General features: G+C 45.1%; 1 protein-coding gene across 4 annotated transcripts in view; it reads left to right on the top strand.

Moving 5' to 3' along the window:
- LNPEP (leucyl and cystinyl aminopeptidase) overlaps positions 1-15,267 on the top strand; it is a 111,444-nt gene that overhangs the window by 57,921 nt on the left and 38,256 nt on the right. For all 4 annotated transcript variants that reach the window (XM_073543362.1, XM_073543486.1, XM_073543405.1 and 1 more), the window contains 3 exons: positions 3,043-3,197; positions 6,617-6,730; positions 15,121-15,252. In XM_073543362.1, the coding sequence (XP_073399463.1) occupies positions 3,043-3,197; positions 6,617-6,730; positions 15,121-15,252 (401 nt within the window). The remainder of the gene's footprint in view (positions 1-3,042; positions 3,198-6,616; positions 6,731-15,120; positions 15,253-15,267) is intronic.

Raw genomic sequence — 15,267 nt, forward strand, 5'->3', positions numbered from 1 at the left:
TGTGGGTTTTTCTGTCCTTAAATGAGGGGTACTAACAATTTTGGCCACGTGTGTAATTAAGCAGTTGCCGCAATAATATTGATCTGTATAGTTTAATTTTTATCCCTGAGTTTCTGAATCAAAATGTATTTACATGTAAAAAATGGGACAATTGGATATGTTCTGTTTAAAGGCTGAAAAATGATCTTCAAGTGGCACAGTTCTGAATGCACGCCTAGTTAATAATCCCCCGGTAGTCTTTTTTTTAATCCTTTGTTGTCATGTTGTAATGCCCCAGGGCTTGCTTTTATGTTTATTTGCTGAACCAAATTATGTAATTTGCATCTCATTTGCATCAGGCTTAATTTTTGCTTTTATCCAGTTCCCATATTATCATATCTCTTGATTAGTTGCTTGTTCTCAGTGTAAATATTTGGCAGGATCCTGTTTTCGCAGTCAGGTGAAACCGCTTCTGAAGCTCTCAGCTGATGTAAATTCTGTATGTTTGGGGCTATGATTGAGAGTGCTACCCGGGGAGATCTGATTGAGATGCTGAGACGATCAGGAAACGTTTATCAGATTTTGGCATCATCGGTTTGATATCACAAACTGTTGCTTTCAGGCCAAGATTCTCTTAATGTTGTTTTATGGTTTAGAAATAAGAGGAATTGGAAGCTGCCAAATCCTTAAAAATGATTGACTGGAGGCCGCCATTCTGTTATCAGTCCATAACTGGGTGGAAAGCAGAGATTCCCCGGCGGTATATCACTGGTGGGGAGGAGGAACCCACAATGGAATTCAGAATTTTCAACATTTCTGTTAATGCTGCTCTGCATGCTAAATCATCAAACCGACCATAAAAATACAGTCAGTATTGCTTTGTACTGATCCTCGCTTCTCTAGAGTTTAGATCTAGGTTCACAGTTTGACTTCAGAGCTGAAATCTTCCAGCATTCTGGCTCAAATATCGGATTTACCGCATTATAGTAATTCCATATATGGAATCTGTTGGGTGTGTATGACCACAGGTTTATTGACTATCTTCTATGACAACCAGCAGAATTGTAAATGCAGCTCTGGGATATACAGCATTACGGGTTGTAACTCTGTACCAGTGCAAAATAAAGCAATGTACACAGTATGGGAAATGTGTGGGGGCATCTACACATTACATCTACAAAAGCTTTAAATCTAGCTAATATAAATGCTTATGTAAATGTGGAAAGTTCTGACTGTTTGGTCCAGTGTATCGACAATGGGGATCAGGAGGGGAAGATTTAGCTGTTTTGTGGCGGGATGGATCCGGCATTATGGTTGTGCATGCTCTTCTTCACTTTGCCCTTTCACATCCCTCGTTGACCTTGATGGACTTTTGTCTATTTTCAACCATTAACTTTGAAACTATGTAAATTAATAGGCGTCAATATGGATTAACCACTTCACCGCTACAATAGCTTCTACTCCTCTGGGAAGACTTTCTATAAGATTTTGGAGTATGTCTGTGGGAGTTTTTGTCCATTCATCCAAAAAATTTTTTATGACGTCAGACATGATGTTGGATAAGAACGCCTGGGCTCTGTTCTAGTTCATCTTAAAGGGAACCTGTCAGCAGCTTTTTGCTACCTCATCTGAATGCAGCCTGATGTAGGACAACAGACCCTGATTCCAGCGATATATCACTTAGTTTACTGGGTGCAGCAGTTGTGGCATAATCAGAGTTTTTAGATGTAGCAGACCTCAGAAAGCTAACCCCACCCACACCACAGCTTTCTGTGTACATCGTATATCGAACGTGAGCTGCTAAGTGCTGGGAGAGGATTTGGACCTGGTCTCGTGTCCAGGCAGTGGTAATCTCTTGCTATCTCTTGTGATAATCAGCCGTCGTCTGCCTCCAACAGTGGAGCTCCACCCGCAGCTTTTGACAGTTAATTGCCCATCAATCTGACAGGGGACGGTGTCATACTATTCGATCATCTGCACACCCATGATGCGATCAAAATGCGCCAATAGGTTGTCATGACGGCCTAGGGTCCGCTGAAGACCCCCATGCCTGTCATGACTAGAGATGAGCGAATATATTCAGCTCCCTCCTTATTTGTCAAGCTCTAGCACTTACTGAATAAGCTGCCACGGGAACCCGGATACTGGGATCGCTCCTGCTGATCGGCTGTCTGTTGGAAACTTCACACTAGACCTGAAGCAGCTTGGATTGTGGCCTCTCCACTCTTCCTCCAGACTCTGGGACCTTAATTTCCAATGTCTCTTGTGAAGTTTCCACAATCAATGATGGTTTGGGAGCCATGTCATCTGCTGGTGTGGGTCCTCTGTGTTCTATCAAGACCAAACTTGGTGCAGCCGTCTACCAGGAAATTTTAGAGCACTTCATGCTTCCCTCTGCTGACAAGCTTTTTGGAGATGGAAATGTAATTCTCCAGCAGGACTTGGCACCTGTCCACACTGCCAAAAGTACCAATACCTGGTTTAAAAACAACAGTATCACTGTGCTTGATTGGCCAGCAAACTCACCTGACCATAATACCATAGAGAATCTATGGGGTATTGTCAAGAAGAAGATGAGAGACACCAGACACGACAATGCAGACGAGCTGAAGGCCGCTATCAAAGCAACCTGGGCTTCCATAACACCTCAGCACTGCCACAGGCTGATCACCTCCATGCCACGCCACATTGATGCAGTAATTGATGCAAAAGGAGCCCCGACCAAGTATTGAGTGCATTTACTGAACATACATTTCAGTAGGCCAACATTTATCAAGCTGGTGTTATAAAATATTCTAATTTACTGAGATAATGACTTTTGGGTTTTCATTGGCTGTAAGCCATAATCATTAACATTAACAGAAATAAACACGTGAAATAGATCTCTCTGTCTGTAATGACTCAATATTATGAGTTTCACTTTTTGTATTGAAAAATTGAAATAAATTAACTTTTCCACGATATTCTAATTTTGTGACATGGACCCGTATGTCTCATACAACTTATTAACTTATTAAGCATTGTTAGGCATAAGGACTAATATTCTTGTTCTATGTTATGTAGATTTAGTCGCGCTGCCAGATATACAAGCCGGAGCAATGGAAAACTGGGGCCTCCTTACCTTCCGGGAGACCACACTTCTTTACAAAGAGAACACCTCATCACTTCTGGATAAACAGCTGATCACTCAGGTCATCGCTCATGAACTGGCCCATCAGGTACATGTGCTGTTCTGCTATAGAGAACATTTATTAGTTCGTGTTATTAGTCTGTGAATGTCAAGCCCTCTGACTGTACGACTATTTAGAGGGGCTGTTTTCCTATGCCTCCTGCTCTCTGAGGGGCGTTGCGCTCTTGATTGACAGTTGGGACCACCGATGTTGTCACACTACTGGCCTGAAATACGTCCCCTTACTGGATCAGGAGAGTCGGGGAGATTCCGGAGGCCTCCACTTTATACTTTCATGGCTGTCCCATTTTATTGAACTTGGTGCATTATGCTTACTTTTCTTTAATGTGCATGTGGATTATACCCCCCCCCCCAAAAAAAAAAAAAAAAACAAAACCTTTTTTTTGTGTCTCCCTATCCTTGGGATAGAGAATGACTGGCTGATCGCGGACCATCTGCAGCCGATCTTTGCACCCAACAGTCTCATAATAAAATTGAGCAGAGGCTGTGATGTGCAGCGCCGCTCCATTCAAGACAATCTGCTGAGCCCCAGCCTCTGGATCATGGAGGGTCACAGGTGTCAGATCTCCAGTGATCAGCAAGTAATCCTGCAAGTATCCTGCATGGGGAACAGCTGTTTTTTTTTTTTTTTTGCTTTTCCCTAATGATATTTAGGGACCGAGTTGTTGAGTGTTGGCAGATAAGATGATTCCGAAGATATAAATCTTCATGCTGTGTCTAATGCAGACGTGGGCAAAAGGCGTCAGGTTCACACAGTACAGAGGAGACATTCGCTCCAGAAACCTCTTCCTCCTCCTCTACGCCTGATGAAAAGATATTTGGGCCTCATGCACATGTGACCTGTGAGCCATTGGTGTGAAATCAATAGAACACTTCGTTATTCCACGCGTGCATGAGAGCCAAGTATCTGTCTGTATAAGTTGAGTAATGCACAAATACATGAATTGCATGATCTTAATGTATAAACCCCAAATGTCCCCAGACCTCTACATTAAATGAAAAAATCTGTGTACTGGACTCCAGCTTGGGCTCCATTCAGCTGCTCTGAGCCAGTGTCTCCCGCTGGTGATAGCATATGCTGATCGCTGCAGCTGTCGTGACAATGTGTATGTCCAGGACCGTGGAGAACAGGGCTCAGAGTGGCCGAATAGCTCCAGTGCAGGAGGTAAGTTTACTTTTTTTTTAATTTAATGATGTTTTCTGGTGATAGATTTCTGTCCTCTAATGGGCAACACAGGGTTAACATAATAAGATCGTATGTTATTCATCCTCCCCGGTTCCAGTGCTGAATCTCCGCCACTGCTGCAGTCTCACAACTACTGCTCATATATATAACCAATGATGCCAATGACTAAGCTCAATGGCTCTACCAATCTAGACAGCAGGAGCGGCTAAGCTCAGTGATTTGCTGTAGTTATGATGCTGTAACGCTGCTGCCTTCACCCCTGCACGGTGTCCCCTTCCCCCTTAATGCAAGGACGCCTGTTTACTCACCATCCCAGCCCCGCAACATGGCCCCCCGGCGTCGTCCTTCTTTCCTGTCAATTTCTGGTCTGTGTGTGCACGCCACAGTCTGCTGGTGCACCTAGTACATGTGTGCTTGTTGCTGAGAGGCATTTAGCATAAGTAGTACACTTGCAAGATGGCTTCCAGCCTTGTCCCCTGGTCCCGGGGCAACCAGTGCCTGGACTTTGTCCCCTGGTCGGCCAGCACCTGGACTTTGTCCCGTGGTCCCGGAGTGGCTAGGGCCTGAACCTTGACCCCTGATCCCGGAGCGGCCGGGGCCTGAACCTTGACCCCTGATCCCGGAGCGGCCGGGGCCTGAACCTTGACCCCTGATCCCGGAGCGGCCGGGGCCTGATCCTAAATACTAGGACTGGCATGTCTGAACTAAGCCCTAAATTAGTATCAGCGTACCTGACGTTGCAGTATCAGGTTCTGCCCAGGAGTGGTACCTGGAGGCTACCTGCCACACAATCCTGACCTCACCACTAGAGGCTCCAGTGAACACTAGTAGCCGCTTGCTGGGTAGGCCCACCCCTGCGCCATAGCTGGGTGTAACAGTCTGCTCGGCCAAGTCATGACCGCAACAGACGTCATCACTGCACCCAGTAAATGGAGACGAGAGTAGCAGCAGATGCAATGTTAACTCAGGGAGGAAAAGTAACATCGGATTTTAAGCCAGTCCAGGCCCTTAGATTTCAGAAACCTATAACCCAAAACACCTATGCAGCAGTCTGAGAGTATTTAATATGGTTAGTCCAGTAAATTGCTCAGGACTCTCCTTTCCCTGTTGCAGCTGTCACGTCATGTGTGCGACTGATAGTCCAGTCTATTGGTTCAGCCCTCTGCAACAGCCCGGGTTTCTAATGTGACCCTTTTGGAAAATTAGTTCCATCCATGGCCCAAGGGCTGCTCCTACTCTTCTTTCCCTGCTCCCTGTGATTACAAATTATTGTTATATATAGTATAATTGAAAAATGTTAACTTTTAGATTGGACCAAAATTTTTAAATCGTGTGTGAAATGTTTACTGTAATCATATAATATTTAAAGACTTCCGGCACCTTTTGATATTGAAAAAAATGATTTTTCTTATGCTAGTAGTGATCTATAATTAATAAAATTGCTTTCTCTTTAAGTTCACATCTGTAATCATCATTTCTTTATTCATTTTCAAACCACTTAGTAAAAGTTTCTGATTTTGATGTATCTCTCACAGTAATATGGGCTGGATGTGAGCTTTGTCTGTATTCAGGGTACTGTTTTCTTCATTAACTCCTACATCAACCCAGCTTCTATCCTGCTCTTATTGTCTTTCGATGTGCTTTGCTCCTCTCTTGCAGTCTGTTTTCTCTCCCACATCCCTAAATCTGTACATGTGGAGGTCAGGTTATTATTTCCCACCACCTTTTCGATCTCTTAATATTGAGACAACGTAGAGAAGGGAAGTATCCTTCACAAAAATATGTTCTGGATGCGAGCTCTGTATGTATCCAGGGTACAGCTTTCTTCATTAACTCAGTGCCTCCTTTCCTACTGTAAGCATTCTCTCCCCTCCCTAAGACTGTACATTCTTTCTCCCTGTCCACACTGTAGAGATGTTTTTTTTCAATTCCCTACCTGCTGTGCGATCTCTTAATAATATTGAGAGAAGGAAGGGAAAAGCCGAGAGCCGTCAGAAAAGCAGGAGCTTTTACGGACCTTTAACATTTTTGCATAGCATTGAGCTAGATAAGCCTTATAGCAGCAAAATGGTAGTGAATTTTTAGGACTTTTTAGAAAGTTGGTTAACTTTGCATTTACAAAGTTAATGAACAATAAAAACAATATTCTGTGTGAAGGTGAATATTGCCTTTAATGACTCAATCTGGGTTAAAATATATGAGCAGAATTTGCATAACTTGCCAATGTCCTTGTTAACTATAGGTTCTTTCTTGTCTTATAGTGGTTTGGAAATCTTGTGACCATGGAGTGGTGGAACGATCTGTGGTTAAATGAAGGCTTTGCAACATACATGGAGTACTTTGCTTTGCAATCAAAATTTCAAGACCTGAACGCTGTGAGTATAATGATGTCTTTTAAATGAACTTTCACTACAAAATCTCAGAATCGCTCATTATCGTTACCGTGACTTTATAGAGAGCGCAACTGCATTATATGAGCAATACAGAATGGATTAAAATATCTTGGGAAAAACTCCTGTCAAACTGTAGAATGCATTGGGTTAAAATTATAGCTAGTGTTTCAGTTCCCTTTTGGTAACGTGCCTCCTTGTGGAGAGTGCCCATGTCGGTGTAAAGAGACTTAAAGGCCATACAATTTTGATATCTTAACCGAAGTCCTGTGGCTAGGCTTGTTAAAGGGTTTATCCAGGACTTGGTTTTTATGCCTGTAATAAAAGGGGAAAAAAAAAACAAGTTGCTACCTTCCTGCCTGTCATGCCTGGTGCCGACGCTGATCTCTGCCAGGACAGAGCCATCACAGACTGCTCCTGCTGGAAATTCAGTGACTTGCAATGACACATGGACAAAGTTGTTAATTACCACCTGCCTGTTCTACCCGGCGCTGGCATAGGGTAGTCATTGACCGCTCCTGCCAGCAATTCAACAGCTCAACATCAACAGAGCAGCTTTCTGTTCCAGGCTGCTCTGTCAATTGTTCATGAGTACTGATGTTATGCTAATTGACAGCTGACTCCCCGCAGTTAGCATCTACCTGCCTGTTCATTTTTTGTTCTGGATAAACCCTTTAAAAGGGTTGATATGGACTTTTCGAAGTGCAACTTCCAATTTTTGGTGCCAGTTGTCTTCCTCTCTGAAGAGGCTATTCGTATATTTGGTAACACCAATCCCCTCTCCTGCAATATCCGCTTTTATCCTATCAGTATCATTTCAGTGTAGAAATCACGTCTATGAATTTTCTTTTAAATATATTTTCCAAAAGACCACAAGATGGAGCTAGAAGAATATATTTGGAGATTGTTCCATCAGCACATGAGTGTTATTTGTATATCTAATACACTACAGAAATCTGTCTAGATATACAATGGGAAGTAAAAGTTTTGACACCCCTGGTAAAAAAAAATTCTGTTATTCTGAACAGTTAAACGGGGTTGAGGGTGAAATGATGTCTAAAAGGCCTAAAGTTAAAGATGACCCATTTCTTGTGTTTTAGGCAAAAAAATATATTTTCATCTTTTTACATTTTAAAAATTACAAAAAGGAAAATGGGCAGATGCAAAGATTTGGGCACCCTTGAAGATTTGTGTGCTCAGATAATTTTGACCAAGGTTTCAGACCTATGTTAGCCTGTTATGGTTATGGCTTGTTCACGATCATCGTTGGGAAAGGCCAGGAGATGCAAATTTCCCAGCTTTACAAAAACCCAGCCTCCTCTAACCTTGTGCCAAAAAACATCAGTCATGGGTTCTTCTATGCAGCTGCCTAGCATTCTGAATATGAAAATGGTTGAGGCCCATAAAGCAGGAGAAGGTTATAAGATGATAGAAAAGTGTTTTCAAGTCACCCTTTCCTCAGTTCAAAATGTAATTAAGAAATGGCAGTTAACAGGACCATTGGAGGTCAAAATAAGGTCTGGAAAACTAAGCAATCTTTCAGAGAGAGCTACTCGTATGATCGGTAGAGAAGTAAGTCTGAACCCCCACTTGACTGCAAAAGACCTTCAGAAAGATTTTGCAGACTCTGCAGTTGTAGTACTTTGTTGTACTGTTCAGAGACACCTGCACATACCTATATGGAATTCATCGAAGAGTTGCTAGAAGAAAACCTCTCCTACATCCTCACCATAAAATTGAGTGTCAGAAGTGTGCAAAGGAACATGTAAACAAGCTAATGCATTTTGGAAACAAGTCATGTGGACTGATGAGGTTAAAGTAGAACCCTTTGACCTAAATGATCCTTTAAAGGTATGTGTGGAGGAAAAAATCTGAAGTTGAAAAGAAGATGGCTTGTGCAAATGGATAGTGATCCTAAATGTGCGTCAAAATTCACAATCAGCTACCTCAAAAGGCATAAGCTCAAGGTTTTACAATGGCCCTCACAGTCCCCTGATCTGAACATCATTGAAAATCTGTGGCTAGACTTCAAAGTAGCAGTTCATGCAGGACGACCCAGGAATCTCACAGAACTTAAATTTTCCAAGGAAGAATGGATGAAAATCCTTCAAACAAGAACTGAAAGAGTCTTGGCTGGCGACAAAAAGCATTTACAAGCTGTGATACTGTTAAAAAAGGGTGTTACTAGGTACTAACCGTGCAGGGTTCCCAAACTTTTGCATTGGCCCATTTTCATTTTAGTAATTTCTAAAATGTAAAAGGTCCGGTCCGATGGGTGTCGCAGGTCCGGGTCCGGCACCTCCCATCTTCTTGTGATGCCGTCCTCCTGCTTGTTCATCACTTCCTGGCATCGCGCTCCTGCGCAGGTGCACTTCTGTCCTATTGAGGGCAGAGCAAAGTACTGCAGGCGCTGGGCCTCTCTGGCCTTTCCCGGTGCCTGCGCACAGCAGTACTTTGGTCTGCCCTCAACAGGGCAGAGAAGTACACCTGCTCAGGAGCGTGATGCCAGGGAGGCATGAAGCAAGCAGGAGGGCAGCGTCGCAAGAAGATGGGAGGTGCCGGACCCGGACCTGCGACACCCATAGGACCGGACCCCCCCCCGGGTGAGTATAATAAAAGTTATTTTTCTTATCTTTCAGGTCGGACCGGGGGCTTATCTACAGCATTATAGAATGCTCAGCGCTTAGAAACCCGATGTGTACCTTAGTTACCAGTGCGCTGGTGCCGGGAGCTGGTAACCAAGGTACACAGCGGGTTTCTAAGTGCCGCGCGCCGCTAAGAAACCCGATGTGTACCTTGGTTATCAGCTCCCTGCATCAGCGCGCTGGTAACTAAGGTACACATTGGGTAACTAACGACGTGCATCATGTAGGGAAACACCAGCGATCCTGACAAGGTCATATCGTTGTCGGGATCGCTGTTGCGTCGCTATGTGTGACGGGGCCCTTATAGCGGCCAAAACAGGTGACAGGTTCCCTTTAATTGCTGCCTTTTAGATTAGATGCCACAATAATGTTTATTGACCGCCATGTCTCATGTAATGTAGAACGTCACCATTTCAGTTATGATGGACTGCTGTGGTATGCAAATTATGATTTAGTCACTTGTCACGGTCGCTATATACTTTTTTACACATCTGCAGACCAAAAAGAAAAATGTTTGGTACCACCTGCAAATTTGTAGGCTGATAGGCTGGCACCAGGGAATGCCCTACTTTTAGGCTGCGTCTAAACTCCAGTCTCAGCCGCAGGATCTTTACCCCAGTGAGCGTCACTCAAAAGTCAATAGGTGAAAATTGTCTTTTTCTTGGAAAACATTTGGTGATCTACTAGGACTGGGTGCTATTCCATTCTTGACATTAAATATATGGCTTATGCACACTGTGGCCATAAGCAAGCATAATTAAAGGGATTGTCTTGATCTTCAGAAGCACAGTGCTTCTCGGCCTCCCAACTTCCTGCTTGCTGGAGTCAGTGTGCTCCTGCAGACTGACCTCTTGGGCTGAGTCACGGGTGTGAACTGTGCACTCCACCATACTGCTGGCAGCAGCCACTTTTCCTCTGCAGCATCAGAGAAGTGCAGGGGCTCAGAAGCTGGCTACATATTTTCCAAGGAAAGTGGCCACTGTAGAGGTGGCTAATAAATTTGACAATGGGCTATTAGCTGTAAAATTAAAAATAAATTTATCCTTGGACAGAGAGGAATTTTAATAAGAAAGAAATTAAAGTTGCTTGTTACACTTTTCAATTTTAACCATGAGGAAACCTTTTTAAACCAAAATCAATAAAAAATAAAGGGGTTTTCCCATAAACAACATGTGTGACTCCCTATCCTCAGAATAGGTGATAAATACATGACCACGTGGAGCCTGGCAGAGAGCGGATGTCCCTGTGTGACCACAACTCCTACAGACACTGACTGGAGAAGTGTGCTCACATTCTCTCTACCATTCACACAGGCCACTTTGGGCTTCTGTCCTCAAGATCGGTAGAAGTCTTAGCAGTCGGAATGCCAGCAATTATTTCTATTAAGTGATTAGATGATTGTTTATGGGATATTTAAAGGGAATATTTAGCAGTTTTTTGGCTACCCCATTTGAGAGCAGCATGATGTAAGGGCAGATACCCTAATTGTAGTGATGTATCACTTACTGGGCTGTTTGCTTCAGTTTTAGTTAAAATCACTGTTTTATATGCTGCAGCTCTAGCCGTTGTTTGAATGCTGAGCTCTGTAAACCCCACCCACACCATTGATGTTTTTCTGCCAATGCAGTGTACACAAAGTTGGCAATCTTGGTGAGGGCAGGGTTATACACAGCTCTTGAATATGGAGGACTATCTGACAGCAGGTTTAGTTCTTTGGCTGATAAAACAGTGATTTTATCAAAACTGCAGTAAGCAGCCCAGAAAGAGATGCATCATTGGAAGCAGGAGGTCTGTTTCTACATTATGGTGCTGTCAGATTAGGTGGCAAAAACCTGGTGACATATTCTCTTTATATACCCATTGACCAATTTGGCCAATTTTGGTAGGAACAGCCTACAATCAATTGCAGGGATGACCAGACTCTCAATGGAAGATTGCAGGGTAACGCTGGGAAGAAGAGCATGTTGGATTACTATACCTGCTGCTAGGACTCCAATTGGAGAAAAGTCACAGTTTGATCGGAGCTTATTTCCATCTCCCCACTGGAATATTATGCCGGCTCTGCCATGATGTGTTTGAGGATTCAAGAAGAGCTGTCCGCTATCGGCATTCATTGTTCAGTCGCAGGTACAAAATAACGAGTCCAGCTGTAATTGTGCAAATAAGAAGCGTAAAGGAACAATTAGTCTTGATTTCTGCACCTCTCCTTGTACTTGCTGTAGGCAGCAGGTGGGGGTCTTGGTACTTGCCCTTAGTCAGATTTGCCGCACACTTTCATGCTGCGGAGATCCTGCTTTCTATTAATTAGTGGAAATATAAGCATAAACTACTGGATTTGCAACTGCAAAAGATGACTGCGTGATCAATAATTCAGCTTCATGGTATAAGATTCATTGGTTGTCTTTTACGTGTCCTTGATATTGATGCGAGCCGGTGTCTTTAAAGAATGAAGGGGGGAATGAGATAAAAGTGCTCTGCTGTCATGTCTCACATCAGCAGGATGTAATGCGTCCTCCCCGGGTCGTGCACAGGCGGCACTTTTCTGAAGGAATTACCTATAGGCCCTGGTGTAGCTCATGATACCGGTTGTGGTTATGGAATAGTCTCTGTACGTTGCAGGTCAGCCATAGAAATCGGCCACAGCCCCAGATCCGAGTATCGGGACTTCAGCTGAACATTACATTGTTAGGCTGCGTTCACACGTTGCGTTTTTTTCGCGGCGGTTTTTAACGTGCGATTTTGCCGCGAAAACGCAAAACAGCATCCCATTCAATCCTATGGGATTCCGCAATGCTATGCAAGTGCTGCGGATTTTCCCGCGGTGGAATCGTATCGCGGAAAAATACGCAGCATGCTCATTATTTTGCGGAATCGCGGCGATTCCGCCCACATAGGAATGCATTGTTCTGCTTACTTTCCGCATGTGGCTGTGCTGGCAGAAGGCGGCTGAGATACAGGTTCGTCCTCCGAGATCTGTGCACATGTGACATAAATACATGGTTGTGAAAAATGAGGATGAGTGAACTCATGGAGATCAACATCCAACACTGCGGAGACACCATCACATGTTTCTCAACGCAGTGATTCTAGAGCAATGTCCCCATCCCTTATGGGAAATATGTAAAAATATGCAAAACAAGCCGCGGAGACACCATCACATGTTTCTCAATGCAAGCAATGACTAGCCAGGTCTTTCCCTGGGAAGGAACAACCACGGGAAGGGCAGTCTCCAAAGAAGGAAACCACCTATGCCAAAACATGGTATCCATCCACAGACTGCCCTTCCCATGGTTGTTCCTTCCCGGGGAAAGACCTGGCTAGTCAATGCTTGCGTTGAGAAACATGTGATGGTGTCTCCACGGCTTGTGTTTTGCATAAATACATGGTTGGTCTGGGAGAGGTTTCATCTGGAAGTGATCATTCAATGACAGCAAACTGAGTTCCTTAAAGGGGCGTTATGGGTCTGCTCACTTCCATACTGGAAGGTGAGTGGTGCTGATGACGATGCCAGGACATGCATGTACGATCAGCAGATGTTGGGCTCAGTCCTTTTGAGCACCTCTAGAAAATCCTCATATCGGAGTAAGAACACACCTAGTCCATTAGAAGATTGCACAGACTTTCTTAACGATTGGTGGTGCTATTTTTTTTCTTTTTCTTTACTTGTATTAAACTGATTTGATGATCCTCTATAGAATAAGCGTGGGCAGTGTTAGAGCAGCGTGAGCTCTATATGGGGCTCTTTTCTTTAAAAATGTCAGTCTGGATCGCTGCAATGTCATCCTGCCATAACTGAAGGTCATACATTCAGTGCATAGGCCAGTTCACACTTTGCATCTGCTGGTTTTTTTTATTGTGGTTTTCCAAAATTTTTCATGGCAGGTCATGGCAGGTACGTGGGATGCAGTGACGAGACGCGCGACGGATTGAACTTTAGGTAATAACTATTCTAGATTGATGCCGGTAGTGCTATCCTAAGCAACCAAACAAAATAACAGAAATTGTCCTCGCAGGGACCCAATACAAGCAAACACTGGTTATGAGAACACGACTACTCCGGCAATGGCCGGTCACTATAGGGCCGCGGTATGGCCGACTACGGGTCCTTAGTTATGTTGTGTCACTTATCCGTCTTGACGTCCCTCGGCGTCCTGGACGATGGTGCTTCGGCGTCGCAGCCGCTGGGCCCAGCTGTTGAGGATCTGGCATAGTCTTCGGGCGTTCCGACGCCCAGGCGAAGCAGGGGCACAACAGGCCCTAGAAGAGTTCTTTGGCGGAGTGTCCCCCAGAAGAGGCAGTGGGATACCGCCCGTGAGTGGGAGAGTCGAGGCCGCAGCCCCCGAACAGGGGCGGGCAGCGGCGGTGCTGAGTGGCGGTTGGTAGTCCACCGGCTGCACTAGGGAACCCGCGACGGCCCGGCCCTTGCCACGGACTGGAGCGGGGTGGTGGCGGCTGCGGTTGGCAATGGACAAGCCGCAGCCATGGTCGGGAGTGGAGCTGGAGTGAGGCGGCAACGGCAGCAGGTGGCTGCGGGCAGGCCGCAGCCGCGAGCTGGAGTGAGGCAGCAACGGCCGCGGGTGGCTGCGGGCAGGCCGCAGTCGCGGGCTGAAATGAGGCGGCAACGGCCATGGGTGGCTGCGGGTAGGCCGCAGCCACGAGCTGGAGTGAAGCGGCGGTCTTCTGTCGGTCGGCTCGGCACCGTCTCCCTGCACTCCACCGTGAGTTTTCCTCCTGTCGCTGTCCTCCTCCCTGGCACTCCCACGGTCTCCGGCTCCTTCTCTCCCATTCTGCTGACTCACTCTGACTGGCGTCCTCCGCCCCTTTTATATAGGCTCCTCCCCCAACCGTCCTGTCAGTCTCAGCGGTCCATCCACTAACTCTGCTCCCCGGAAACAGACCCCCAAGGAACCTAGATGTCGATCCCCTTGGTTCCGGCCTGGACACTCAGCGGGGGCCCTTCCTCCTACACTGGCTCAGTGGATAGCACTTCTGACTTGCAGCGCTGGGGTCCTGGGTTCAAAGTCCACCAAGGACATCTGCATGGAGTTTTTGTTCTCCCCGTGTCTGTGTGGGTTTCCTCTGCTACTCTGGTTTCCTCCCACACTACAAAGTGTATTAGGGAACTGATAGAGAATCTAGATTGTGATCCCTCATGGGGAGAGTGAGGTATGTCTGTAAACTGGCGCTATGTAAGTAAGAAAAATAATTCACATAAAAAACTCTGCATTTTGGAAAAGAGCAGCTACAAAATAAGTACAGCATCGGTGCAACATGGGAACCCATTCTTGCTCTTTTGAGTAAAGAATATAGAAGAAAAAAGAATCCTAGTTCTATTGACACTATCCTTTGTTCCTAGAAATTGCACATTTTTTTTTCCAAAGTTTTTCTCTGATTGTGTTTGGCACAAACAGAAGAGGCCCCTGTGGATGCCAATATATGGGCGCTGTGTAGTCCAACAGCTCCTCATAACGCACAGTTCCTCCTGCTTTGGAGGTGGCAGTGGACCCATTACCTTTTAGCCCCCTGTATGTTTGTACCAACCTTATGTCTGCCCCCTGGTTGCAAGCAGGCTTCCCCTTTATTGACAGGGGGATAGATATGACAGATCACGTCTAACGAGCAGAGTTCTGCTAATTAGACAGTCCTGTTTTTTTCTTGATCAATGTTCATTACTTCCCTGTGATATTAGATCGGTGGTTGATGCACCATTTTGCTTTTATTTTCCTCCAGGACAATAACTTCCTTACAGCGCGCTGTGTTGCCTTGGAGAAGGATTCCTTACAGACGACTCATCCTATATCTACTGATGTGCAGTCCCCAGAGCAGATTGAAGAGATATTTGATGAACTGTCCTACATCAAGGTATGTTATATTCTG

Source organism: Dendrobates tinctorius, unplaced genomic scaffold, assembly GCF_039654945.1.
Source record: "Dendrobates tinctorius isolate UK_male_01 unplaced genomic scaffold, ASM3965494v1 ptg000003l, whole genome shotgun sequence".
Taxonomy (NCBI): domain Eukaryota; kingdom Metazoa; phylum Chordata; class Amphibia; order Anura; family Dendrobatidae; genus Dendrobates; species Dendrobates tinctorius.